The 14118-nt window shown below is 43.5% G+C and overlaps 1 protein-coding gene across 1 annotated transcript in view; it reads left to right on the top strand.

The window, feature by feature from the left end:
* Positions 1-14118, top strand: part of Nostrin (nitric oxide synthase trafficking) — a 60488-nt gene that overhangs the window by 17109 nt on the left and 29261 nt on the right. The window contains exons 3-7 of the mRNA XM_021635571.2: positions 3750-3833; positions 6774-6836; positions 7066-7147; positions 9541-9603; positions 11625-11723. Of these exons, the coding sequence (XP_021491246.1) occupies positions 3750-3833; positions 6774-6836; positions 7066-7147; positions 9541-9603; positions 11625-11723 (391 nt within the window). The remainder of the gene's footprint in view (positions 1-3749; positions 3834-6773; positions 6837-7065; positions 7148-9540; positions 9604-11624; positions 11724-14118) is intronic.

The following is a 14118-nucleotide window of genomic DNA, read 5'->3' as shown; positions in this document are numbered from 1 at the left end:
ATTTTATATGCCTTCTCTATTTCAAAGGCATCATTTATTTTAAGATCTAGGTTAAACACTGGATTTTGACTTATTGGTTGGTTTTCATTATTACTTATAAAAGATATTGACCCACCTTGCATGCTGAGAGGAAACTGAAGTGTAAATGCGTTGAAAGTCGTTGTGTTTCCCTGGCTCAGAATCTTTTTCTTTTTAATTCATTTTGCATCCCGGTCGGAGACCCCTCCCTCCTCCCAGCCCCACCCTCTCTCCCTGTTTCCCCTATCCCCTGGCTCAGAGTCTTTTAACACTAGCTGGAATATTCTGGGCTTAAGTTACCCACCAGAAGGTATATACAGGCACCTCATCAATTTCACACATGAGAAGACCATTGCTTGGACAAGACATCTTCACATAGAGTCTGCAGAGCGCAAGGGAACAATGAGAGGGTGTCAGACTGAAGCACAGTGCGCTTCTTGTCTTCTTCCTGATGGTTTTAACAATGAAAAGAATTCATGACTTAAATTGATATTAGCTACCTCTGCCCCTCTGGATCCCTTTGGCACATGTGGGGAACATGATAAAGCAGTTCCTTTCAAGAAAGTGGGACAAAATCTGCCTCTGTGCTGCCTCAAGAAAATGCCAAGGTCCAGCCTATTCGGCAGGCAGCCTTAAAGGATTCAAAGATACCCTTTCAGATGCCTGCACACACACACACACACACACACACACAATACATATACCACACATACACACAGACAATACACATACCACACACACACACACCACACACACACAAACCACACACATACACTACACACAGTGTGAGTCGGAACACCACAATTAATGCTGAAGTTAGCAGCACTGTAAGTTCTTAATGCGCTTTTGTCTGAGTCTCCTGCAGTATCCACAGCCGTCCACTGCATCTTGAGAGGGGGAGCAGTGTGGCTAAGCAGCAGGAACTCCGGCTAGACTGCCCAGGTTTGAAAACTGGCTGTGTTACCTCCTTCTCCTGTGTCCTCAGTAGAGCGACCAAGTAAACTCTGGGCGGGCCTGGTGTTCCCTCCTGGAAATGGAAAGACAAATAATATCCACCTCCTGCAAGTCATTGTAGCTTTAACACAAATAAAAACGAGCTGGAGAGATGACCTAGCAGGGAAAGGGCTTGCTCTCAAGTCTGACAACCTGAGTTTGATTCGCAGACCCACATGTTGAAAAGACAGACCCCACTCTGTCAAGTGGTCCCCTGACCTTCAAACCTGTGCTGTAGTATACCCCTCCCCCAACTAGATGAAGGTAATAAAAATTTTAAAGAAAAAAAGCTAAAATGAATCACACTGGTGTCTTGCACGGCGTAAGGACACGATAAGGGCTGGGTGTCGCTGGTTTGTGTACAGACAGAGCACAGGTCCAGTAGCTGCGCGGTCACAAAGGGCGAACTTCAATGCACAAAGGCATTGTTTCGCTGCCTACTCTTTATGTGCAGATGACGGAAATGTCAATCTGGAGACTCACAAATCTGCCCTGACGCCGATACCAGTGCAAGACACTCTGGCTTGGCCAGTGCACCTCCTGGGACGGGTCTCTACCTTCTCGAGAGAGAGCCTGTGGAAGTTAGACGACATGGCACATGCCTACAACCCCAGCACTCAACAGGTGGAGGCAGGTGTCAAGTTCAAGGTCAACCTGAAATCTTGGAGAGGGAGTGGAGGAAAGGAGAGAGAAGATGCATATGGTGGGTGTTCAGGAGCAGAGATTGCCAGACTCAGAAACTGCCAAATCATCTGTGAGCAAGCAAAGAGCCTGCTCTTTCCACCTTCTTTCCCCTGTGAATCTAGTGATGTTACCAATGTTAAGGAAGTCAGTATTTCCTTGTGGTAGTTGTCTCTCTTTCACTCAACCTCTGAGCCTACTCTTCTCCCTGGCCTATCTTTCCCTGGATAGCTAAAGATCCACCACCACCACCACCACCACCCTTACCCCCATCATCACCATCACCACCACCATCACTGCCACCACCATCATCAAGAAAGAATACCGCTGTGCCCAGCACTGTGAGTCAAGCTTTAGTGTTCTATATAAAGGGCTCCGTGAATAAAGGCATTCACCACCAAGCTTGATGAGCTGAGTTGGATTCCCAGGCTCTACCTAGTGGAAGGAGAGAACTGACCCCTTTGAGCGGTCCTCTGACCTCTGATTGTGTACTGTGGTGTATACACACCCAGCATAAATAAGTAATTTGTGAAAAATAAATAAAATTATTTTTTAAAATTTAAGGTGGATGAGTGTCACCTTTTAAAAAGAACAGAAAGAGGCAGAAGAAGGGAGTGAGGGAGTGTGTGTGAGGTGAGTAGGAACGTGACCTCATTGTAGCCACCGATGAACCTAGGACTTGGTAAAAATAATTTAAAGAAAAGAGTAATTTGATCTCTCCAAGACCGAATGGCTTCCTGCTCTCTTGTCCCTGCCTAGAGAGCAAGGGACGGCCACCGCTGCAGCTTTCTGCTATAGTTCTGCTTAAGCCGGGCTTGTGCTTGGAGTCAGCTGCTTGGGAGATGAAGGCAGCAGGATCTCCCTGAAGCTACCATGAGGTTAATTCAATCATACTTGTCCTCCTATTCCCAGCTTCTATTTAGGGCTTAGAGCTGATGGGATTAGTGATGACTGTGTTATTTACTAGCCACGTGTGTCAGTCTTCTAGGCTTATCCTGACGAAGTGCCCCAGCCTGGGTGGCTTGAGCCACAAGGCTTCCTGGGTAATAATCCAGGAGACCAGAGGGCTGATGAGATTAAGGAGTCAGCCTGTTGATTCCTTCTGTGGGCGGATTTGGGGACACTGCTTTATGTCCCGTCCTAGCTTCTCGGGGTTTGCTGACAATTCTTTGGCCTACAACCCTTCCTTTGATCAGCGCTTTCACATTATTAGTATCTTTTCCTGTGTACACGTCTATCTCTGTGTTCGATGTTCCCCCATTTATACGGACAAGTTGACTTTGGGCCTCATCTGAACGTAATCATCATCTTCACAGACCCCAGTTCCAAAGAAGACACATTTGCATATCCTGTGTGTGGCGGTCAGGATTGATTGCTAACTCCACAGGACCTAAAATCACACAGGAGACGTACCTCTCGGTGTGCCCACAAAGGTGTTTTCAGGGGTTAAACTGGGAAGACCAAGCACAGCCTCACAGGCTAGGGTGAGCATGCGCTGAGTACCAGCATTAGCTCCATCTGCAGATGCAGTGTCACCGGCAGTTCTGACCCTACCACAGTGGCTGTGCCCTCAAGCCGTCAGCTGAAGTAAAGCCTTCTCTGCTGGCCTTGCAATGGTCAGGTATTTTGCCCTAGCAATGAGAAAAGTAGCTAATACGCTGGGGTCCGGCACTGCAACCTCTTTGAGGGAAGCATCATCCGACCCATAGCCTTAGAGCAAACAGAGTTAAATCGAATGCTTTTTCCTTAAGGATTCTCTTTGATACTCTAAGGGTTTGCCTAAAGACAAGAGACTTTTTCTATAAATAGATCACCTCTTCCTCCGGAAGACACTCCGTTTTCAGCCTGACATTTCGTGTGAATGTCAGTGTGTGTGTGTGTGTGTGTGTGTGTGTGTGTTACATGTGTGAGAATATGTATGTGTATAAATAAATAAATAAATATATATATATATATATATATATATATATATCACCTGTGTGTCTGTCTCTGTATATGTGTTCTTACTAATTATGACCAGTACATCTTACTCAACAACAAGCTTTTTTTGCTCACAGGGCCAACCTGGAGATCAGCTATGCCAAAGGACTTCAGAAACTGGCAGCCAAGCTAAGCAAAGCACTACAGAGCACAAAGAAAAAGTAAGTACCATGACAAAGGTAAGGCAAAAATCCTGTAAAAAAAAAAATAATAATAATAAATAAAAGTGAAAAATGCTCATTCACAGCTTCTTCTCACTCACATGGCAGGTACAATCCCACCAAGCATGGCTTCCTGATCTCGGGGGTTTATTCCGGGCCAGGCACGGCTTCCGATGCTTAGTGGATATGCCTACTTAATCCTCACAACAGCCCTTGAAAGTTCTTATATTTATCCCTCCTGACAGATGAGGACTTGAGGCTGAACAATTGAAATGAAACTCTCCATCCAAGGAGTTATAGGCTGCCCAGCTAGACCCATCCTGGAGCTTTATGACTCCTGGGCCCCCAGCTGGGTTGACAATGCTATTTCATCTAGTAAGTGGTGTTAAGCCGGAAGGTCTTAAAGGCAGGAAGCGTGAATTCTGTATTATCTCTACTCTGTGACTTTTGACAAGGGTCTCAGTTTTCCTGAGCTTCCGTGTCTTCCTGTACAGGGTGCAGACCTGCTCGTCTGTGTATTTGAGTGTGTGTGTGTGGGGGGGGTGCTGTATGGTGAAGTACGGCCTGAATGATAAATGGAGTAAACTGTGTGAAACGCTTAGCACGTGAGGCACAAACACTGTTGGTTCGCATTCTCCTCAGTATTTCACAACATTAAAAATGATCCATTATTGAGAGTTCGCTGTGACGCCTCTGTGACAGTGTTCTTTCTGAGGCTCCTCATGGTGATAATGATGATGATGATGATTATAGGAAAAAGACAGGAAAAGAGAAGCTTCTATATCCACACTTCTCAGTCCTGCTTGGGCACCACTGTGATAGCAAATTGCTTTGAAACAGCTCTGGTTCTCGCTCCATTTCCATTTCTTAGGGCACTATCTTGGTCAACGAGAAGGAGCCAGTACCGGACTGTGATTGGGTTTAGACAGACACAGACGTCGGCTTTAAACTGACTCTAATCAGCTTAAACTCTAGTTCTGCTACTTGCCAGATGAATGATCTGGGACAATTTGTTTTCTGTCTAAATGTCTTTTTTAAGGTGGAGATGAAACTGACTGCAGTGGTGCTGAGGTAAATCAGCTGAAGCAGGAGGATTGCTGTGAGTTTGAGGCCAGCTTAGGTTACACAGGGCATTTCAGGCTAGTCTGGGCTGTAGTGTGAGATCTTGTCTGAAAGAAACATAAGTAATTAAAATAGACACAATCAAATAAAACAAATAAAAACCCATTCCCTATAGTTACTGAATTAAATTAAATAGTGCAAGTGTGCTTAGCAGAGCACCTGATGAGGAGGAAAACTCCAGGACTGGCCATTTTGATTTTCCTTCTCATGACTGAGTTGCCTCCTAAATCCCACCCTTGTGACCCTAGCATCAGAAGAGCTGGCCAGCACTGACGTGGTACTTAATGGTAAAACTTGGCTGAGTGTTTCTCCACATCAAAATCTGTGTGCGATACTTACGCAGTTATCCCAGTGTGTTTTTATTTCACAAGGTCCGTTCGAGGAGACTCGGGGAAGCCGAGTGTCACACAGGATTACACAGAAAACTACCTGCTTTCAGACCCAGGCTCTGGACTCTCTGAGGCCCACATGCATGATGTAGCATGTGTTTGCTGCCAGTGTGTCCAGCAGCTGTGAAATCACCTGGGGGGTCCTCTTTGGTAAACTGTTCTTCATATCCTTAATTTAAAAACAAAACAAACAAACAAACAAAAAAAAAACATTTATATTTGGTTTCATTTGCATGAACTGATAAGCACTCTTTTTTTTTTTTTTTCTGGAGTCAGTGTCTAGAGTAGTCCAAGCTAATCTCAAATTCCTTCTGTAACCTCAGGTGACCTGGTCCTCCTGCCTAGACTCTCCTAGTTGCTGGGACTACAATGCTGTGTCACTTCACTTAGTGTGGGGTTTGGTCCAGCTTAACAGATGTGCATGCTATGTGACTGAATACCACCAAAGTCAGACGTTTCAACACACTCCAAGTTGCTTCTCCCTGTTCACACCCCTGCCCTCACCAGCGCCAAACAACCACTGACCCCTGCATGGGAATGTAGACTAGTTTTGACTTTTCCGTGGCTTCCTCTTCCTGGAAACACACAGTAGGCACTCCCTGCTGATGGTTTAGATTGTGGAAACCTTGGCCTTTGGTCTGGTTTTCCTGATAGTCCCAGTGAAGGATGCAGACATGGCCCCTGGAGGCACACCCCTGCTCCATTCGGATTCTGGCCAGAATGCAGCTTCCTACCTTTCTCTCCAACAAAATTGGTGTGGCCTCTGTTCCTGCTCTGAACTGATGAAATCTGTCCTGACTTCCGGTGGCACCTTAAGGACTCCCAAGAGCTGACTCCTGCTTTGGGAGGAGATAACATCAGACTTCCTTGTCCTCCCTCTATTCTCCACTCCTTCGGGAATAAGGCTGTGGCCCTCTTTGTGTTTACTGGATGCAAGACTAGGAAAGATCTCAGACTATCCTAAAAGTCATTATGGTGCAGGATTTAGATTCCAACCTCAAGAGCAATAAGCACAATGTGCCAGGGAGTTGGGCTCTAACCCTTTGCCATGTACAGCTCCAAAGACTTGCTTTATTCATCTGTAAAGTAAGAGACCTGAAAGGATTTTCTGGGAGAATCTTCTGAATTCCTCCCCGTCACCTGCTCCCTTCATTGGCCACCTTATTCCCTGGGTTTTCTGCATACATAAAATAGAAGATGAAAATCTAAACGGAAAAAAAAAAAGGATCGGGCATGAAAAGCAGTGTGTATAATGTCTGTGGAGCAAATAAATATACTGGCTGACTTTAATCTCATGGAGAAATTGAAACCCCAGCAAGGGAATGAATATGAGGGCGGAGGCAGCTTGAGAGCTGTAATGCTTGATTTCCCAGAGCTCACTAGAAGATGACACCCACCTTTATCCTCGCCCCTTTGTTTTTATCTCTAGCTGTCTCAGCAGTGCTTGGGCCTGGGCATCAGAGAGTATGAAATCTGCAGCAGACCTACATCAGTGAGTGCAATGCTGTCCCCGTAACCCCCCACCTACCTCCCCTCACCCATACCTTTACCCCTACTCCAAAGGGAGGTGTCGTACGCTTAGAGTGGGTGGGTGCCAATCTTCCACTTGAAAGTGCACTGAATAGATACACTGTAACTTGCCACTAATCCTCCCAGAAATGAATTCGAACAGTAGATGTGAATGCAAGACAATGACGCACATTCTTATGTTCTATTTCCAGAAAACTTGGCAAAGCGATTGAGTTGGAAGCAATAAAGCCAACGCACCAAGTCCTGAGTGTGCAAGAAAAAAAGAGAAAATCAGTGAGTTGGAGCTTCTCTTTTCTCTTAAAAGCAAGATTTCTAAAGCTGGGTATAACACAGAGGCAAAAAACAAACAAACAAAAACCACTCACTTCACATGCCCAAGGCCCTAGGTTCAAACCCTAGCATAATAAAACATTCTTAACAAACAAACCAAACAAATTCATGAGGCAGAGGAAGGCGAAGTTCTGTGCCTTCTAGGCTAGCAAATTCAGGCTAGCCAGGACTACATACTGAGACCCTGTTTTAAAAACAAAGCTGAGTGATGTGTTGCATGCCGGCAATCTCAGCACTTAGGTTTATGGGGACAGGAGAATAGTGAGCTACCGTCATTCTTGATTACAAAGCACTTTCAAGACCAGCTTGGGCAACTTGAGACAGTGACTCGAAAGACTAAAGAAATAGAACAGATGACAAAGCTTTCAGTCTCTGGCCCACAGAGCAAAAAGCTACCCTAAAGTGATAGTGGGTCTCAGAAATTTATAATGAAAATAATTTTTAAAAAATACAAGAATGTTTCTTAGAACAGTGTTTGTAATAGACTGAAAAAGCAGGTAGCAAACACGTCATTATTAAAAAATAAATTATGATGAAGTCAAACAATAGAATGCAATAGAGCCATTAGACATTGTATAGCAAGGCTAGTGACCTGGCTTAGGAACAGCGTGCCTGCTCAGGTCTTGGATTCAATAGTCAGAATTGCAAAGTCAAAAACATCTTATTTTGGAAGAGTTTAATCCATGAGAATTTCTTTAAAAAATGGGTTCACACATGTCTTGCTCTTTCAGAAGACTGGAGAGTTAATCCCAGCACCCACATTGGCTAGCTCACAAACATCTGGAACTCCAACACCAGGCATCCAAAGCCCTCTTGAGGCCTCCGTGGGCATCCACACTCACATGTACACACCTACACACACACACACACACACACACAATTAAAAATAAGTCTTTCACAATATGGTACTAAATGAAAAAGTGAGAGTAAAGTTATCTAAAAAGTAATAGAATCTCAACTGGAAGAGCCTTCCCATAATATTAATAAGAATTACGTTGAGAGGATAAAATTAGAGGCTATTTTCAATTTTTTAGCACTTTTTAAATGGTCATTTCAAGTCTGTCAACTCTAGTTCTATCACTGAGCCACACCCCAGTGCCATAAGCACGATTTTGTTTCAAAAGATACTTCTCTACTTACCGGTGTGAAACCACTTAAAGGTAATCATAGTTGCAACGCTTGAATATCCTTAAGATTAAAGGGAAGTATTAGGCACTCCTCTACAGAAGAGCTGGTCCTTGTTATCATGGCTTCTGCTCTGGGCATGCGCCTTTCACTCTGTGTACCATAGTGGTTAGCCACTTTAGACAAGGCTTCCAGGAAACACGCATATCTGTTAATGAATGCTACAGTGCTCCAAGTGGCTGACTCAGCAGGTGGTCCTTGCAAAGGAAGAGGATAGCCACTAGAAGGGGGCTTCAGGGAGTTGAGAAAACTCATATGGGAGAGAAATGAAGATAAATGAAAGATAAACTCATTAAGTGGAGTTGGGAAATATGACTGGTGTTTGTATATATAATATACTCGTGTGTCTCACCAGAATGGATGTCCTACCTAGAGCTAAGATAATAGAAAGTTACAAAAAGTATTTGAAAGCAATAGAATTATCTGCTTTTGCCAGCAACCTTATAAAAACTCACAGCAAATCTAAAATCATTAATTACAAAAATACCCCAGATCTAAGCAATAGCAGATTAGGTTTCTGGTGAAGAATTGGTCCTTCTTAATAGTGGCCATCTTTATGCTATGTATTCGAATAGTAAAGGAGTGAAGGAGCCCTTGAGAGGTCTTTTATAAGGACACTGTCTTAGTCACTGTTAAATTGCTGTCCATGTCCAAGGAAACTCTTATAAAAGGAAGCATCTAATTGGGGGCTTGTTTACAGTTTCTGAGAGTAGCCCATTTTCATCACGGCAGAGAGCATAATGGCATGAGGCCGGAGAAGTAGCTGAGAGCTATAGCCTAATTCTTAGGCAGAGAGAGAGAAGAAAGACTGGGCCTAGCCTGGGCTTTTGAAACCTCAAAGCTTACTCCCAGTGACACTCTTCCAACAAGACCATACCACCTATTTCTACTTAAGCATTTTACCAGTTAGGGACTGCCATTAAAATATATGAACCTATGGGGGCCATTCTCATTCAAACAACCACAGGCACTGGTCCATGCATGAGGATTCTGCTCACATGGGTTTATTCACTTCCCAGGGCACCACCTCTAAACGCCATGATGCTGTAGGTTTCGACCTATGAGTTTAGGATTCCTAGATATTTAATCAATAGCAGTGACTAAGCAAGGAAGCAACATTTTTTTTTCTTTTCTATTTTTCTCTTCTATAGCTTGATAATGAAGTGGAAAAGACAGCAACTCTTGTTATTAACAACTGGAACCAGCAAATCAAGGCAAGTATACACAAACAGCGTTTACATAGACTCAGCTTTAGGAGGGGGCTTTTTGCTTCCGTGCACCCATATTTGTGTGCCCTAATGCTTTTCTATGCAACTATTGAAGAGAAAAATGACTCACCTGAGTTATTACATAGACACATCATTCTACTAAGCCAAAGCTGAGGGTGACTCAACATATAGTCATTGCTTATAGCTAATATTTACACGGCATTTCTTATTGCCAAGAGCTGTACGTTTGTGTATTCTGTCATCATCCTAAGGGAGGTGATATGTGACTTTGCACTGTCAAGGTTATTTCCAACGTTTTGAATCTGGTTAATGGTTAAACCAAGAAGTCTTAGAGGTTCTTGGACTGAGTCCACGTTTTTTTCCATCATACTGTATTGGCTGTCTTTTTGTGACGTTTTTGAGGGGAAATAACAGACACCGTTTTGGTTTCTCATCTGGGTAAGGTTGTTAGTGATCTCCACCTTGAAATCGAGAGGGCGTTGCATAGAGTGTGCTGACGTCAAAGGGGCTGCATGTGTTGATTCTGCAAGTACACATGGTCTACCTTCTGTATTTGCTAAGCTAAGGTCTGCTCCCAGCTTTCAATTGCTTGAAAGCTTATTTGGCTAGATAACAAATGCAGGAAACAGCACATGAATCCTTCTAGAGAGATTTTGATTTGATATGTGAAGCTACAGAATTCATTTATTGGTTTCTAAGCTACAAAAAAATAAAAAATAAAAAATAAATAAAAAGCAGATGAGGTTCCATATGTATAGAAGAGTATTCTAGAATAATCCTGTGTAGGAGGGGTTGCTTTGCATAGGAAGAATGGAAGGTTGGGGAATCTGCTAAGAGAACCCAGTCTTGTCCTTGAAGAAGATTTGCATTCCAAGAGTTGAACTTTTCCTTTTTCATCTCTCAAATGTTAATAGCCCGAAGAACCTTTGCAAGTAAACAGCTACCTATACCAAGTAACCAGAAATGGCCTCAGGAGCAGCTGGCCTCAGGCTTGATTCTGAGTAGCTGCTGAATTCAAAGATGCCAGAGATCAAGATGAGAACTATTTAAAAGACAAAGAAATTCCAACACCTGGGCATCTATACTGCTAAAAAGAGGCTCATCAGAGTCACATTGAGAACAGAACTCAAAGTACACGCAAAAGACCATATACTCACTTGTTTTTAATTTTTCTCTTGATTCACTGAATCTCTTTTTAAAGAGGTTTGTTTTGAAAACAAAAAACATAATTATCTCTAAACACTCAGTTCTCACAGGAAAGCCAATACAATGGATCAAAAGTTAGAGACAATGTTCTATAGCTGTTTGATTCAAAGAACAAACAAAACAAAACAAAAAGATACCCACCTCCTATTATTCCCCAGTTTCTGATAAGTTGTTTTTCTAAATGAAATAATTTTTTTGTTTGATGAAGAATGGCAAGTTCATTAGAGCACATAGATTTCTCCGTACGTAATCTTTTCCTTCCCCCAAAGCTGCAAATTCTGAAGGGCCAAGTACACTTGACTCACACTCATTTGTCAGCAGACATGAGCCAGAGATAGAGGAGGGACTGTGAGCAGCTTCTTCCTTGAATCCCTTGTGTAGCATCTTTACACATTTCAAGGAAGGCAGTAGGCTTTGCCTCTGATTCCCAAGGACAGAGTGCTGGACTTTTCCCAAACACTGTTTCATTTTATAGCTTGAACTGTTAGTCTGGGCAAGGTGTATGCCTTCAGTTCCAGGACTCTGGTCAAGGCTAAAGAGGAGTGTGAGTTCAAGGTGAGTTCGCAAATGTCTAACGCTCTTTCGTATATACCCAATATCATGACAAAACACACAGTGGTCCCCTATCAAAATATTTGGGGCATATTTCGAGATGAAGGATGGAAACAAAGAAGTAAAAACTCGCAGTCATGAATAAACACACCTCATCCCAAAACATAAGAGTTTTTCTCTAAATAATCAGTTTCTGCTTTGTCTCTCTCTTTTTTTTTCTCCTCCTGTTTGTGTGTTTCTAATTCTAGGCTAAGAAAAAGTTAATGATGAGTACCAAGAAGCACGAAGCACTTTTCCACCTTGTAGAAAGCTCCAAGCATTCTGTGACCCAAAAGGAGAAGCAGAAGGTGAGCTATTATGGCAGCCGGTGCACTCTGCTTAGGGATGTGACTCCTGCCCTCCACAAGAGCACAGAAAACTGGCTGGCCCCTCGCTCCGTAGGGATCTGTAGGTTAGCAGAGCATGAAAAAGCACTTCAAAGTCACCTGTGGTCCACATAGAATTTTTGAAATATATCACTAACATGACATATTAGAATTGTGTCCACAGTTTCGATAGAGCATCCTACTTTTTAAAAACCTCGGCTCCCACTTCAAATAAGCAAATATATGTGCTTTATGGTCATGGGGCACTGTATATAGCACTTAATATGCTGTGAACATAAAACAAAAAGTAGAAATGCTTACAAGACGATATAAAGATAAAACTGCATTCTAAGTGGTTAGCTAACTGTGGTGTGTTCATGTAACTAGGAAATAATAAGCATTTAAATAAGTATGCAAACAAATACATCCTTGAGGGAAGGTATCACACTAAATATAAATTTACATTTCTACCATTCATCTTGGCAATTTGAACCTTTAAAATAGTAACTACATTTTACGTCAAGCTCTTGTCATAGTCTTCCTACATCACACTGATTTTTCTTTTTCCTTTGAGCACTGATGTGCTCATAGCCATGAGCAGGAGAGAATATCCACCCAGATGGCTTTTGTTTCTCCTTTTGTGTTTTCTTTCTTAGGGAAAACAACCAAACATTCCTGACAGAAATCTTTTAAAGACATCGGAGCGCTTGTCCTTGTTAACTTAGATAAAGCCAGATAGCAGCACATGTAGAAATCCGAATGGCCCAGATACATGCTGATGGGCCACAGAGTCCATGGTGCTGGAAGAGAAGGTCTTATTGGGGCTGCCCAGCAGCTGCTTCCTGCTGCGGAACCCCAGATTCCCCCATGCACTTCAGACTCCATAACTGTCCACGTGTGGGCCGCAGCACTCATCTGTGGGTGAAAGAAGAGTAAACTGGACAACTGTGTTCTTAGACGAAGAAATGAACCCAAGTATATTGTTGGGCCACACCTCAAGTAGTTCAGCTCTTGTAGTGTGTGTTCCGTATTGGAAACTAAGACAGTCCACACTTTCTCCAAATTTAGGTCTCCCCCGAGGAAAGCAGCCAGTACCACTGCAGCCCCAGAGATCCTTAAAAGGGAAAAGAAAATTATTGCAAGTGGCTCTATCATTTCATCTGAAGAAATTGTTGGTTGAATAACTTTAAATCCATTGTTAGCGAGACTTGGGAGGCTCCTATTTCCTCACATGTCAGTCTTCACAGTTCAAAATGATCAGAGCAAGTGTTCGACAATGAGCAGCCGTGGAGGAAGCTAATTCACACTGTGTAGAGGCTCTCAGCACCAGGACATGCCCAAGCCTTCCCAGCCCTCATTAGGCGCTATTCTTCCTAGCTGTCAAGCCTCGGCAACAACAGAAAAGCCGGTGCAGCTGAGGGGCGCCTTTCCTTTTCCTCCATCAGCGGCTTCCCTGGGAGGTGAAATTCCGCTATGCCCTCCTCCACCCACCTTCCCGCCGCGGGCCTGTAACTGTGACCTTTGCCTGTGGTAACATCAAGAATCCCTCCCACAGTCTCCGCTTAAACTGGCAGCTGTGCTTTTGTTTTTGTTTAAGTCCCAGAACTGAGCGCCAGAGCTGGCTTCCATTTCTCACGCACACGGACGTATCCCCGTCACCACCCTGAGTCTCCTCGGCACTGCTTGGCAATCCTGGTTCTCAACAGAAGCTAGCCCTAGTGCCCCGTCTTCTTCCTGCGCCCGTCCTTCCCACCCACTCCCAGAGGACTGTCACGTTTCTTTCCTCACTACTCGTTTTTATCTGCCTATCTGCAAAGGAGGACGCAGTTCATCCTGTGCTCAGTGACTGTGCCACCCTGCCTTCCGCAGATCCTCTTCCTTTGTCACGTCTTACTTGGACAACACCTCCTGCCTCGCTACGGTTCTTCCCTCAGCCTTCTGAATTCCCAGGTCCATCTTAGTTGGTTTGAGCTGCTATTAAGAAGTTTCCATAGCCTGGGCAGCTTGAACAGCAGAATGTATTCCTTCTAGCCAAAACAAAACAAAACAAACAAACAAAAAGCCCAAATAAAAATGATTGTAACTAGCCCACAAATAAAAATATCACACAGTTAGTTTAAGGAAGCTGCCCAAACACTTGCTCCGTGTATATATCTTACTGAACTTTTCTTAAGTCAGAATGACCATAGTTCTAAAATCCTAGCGATCATGAGGCATGGTCAGATTCTGGTAAGGGCCAAGACTACAGAGATCTCGTCATAGCCTCATACAGCAAATCAAGAGTCCTGGGTTTCCTTTCCTAGGGTCACTAATCTCATTCATTGCTTCCCAAACACTCCCACTTCCTAATGCAATGCTGTGGAGAAGTTAGAATTGA

The sequence above is a fragment of the Meriones unguiculatus genome, chromosome 8, assembly GCF_030254825.1.
Source record: "Meriones unguiculatus strain TT.TT164.6M chromosome 8, Bangor_MerUng_6.1, whole genome shotgun sequence".
NCBI lineage: Eukaryota > Metazoa > Chordata > Mammalia > Rodentia > Muridae > Meriones > Meriones unguiculatus.
This window is presented reverse-complemented; position numbering and strand designations above follow the sequence as displayed.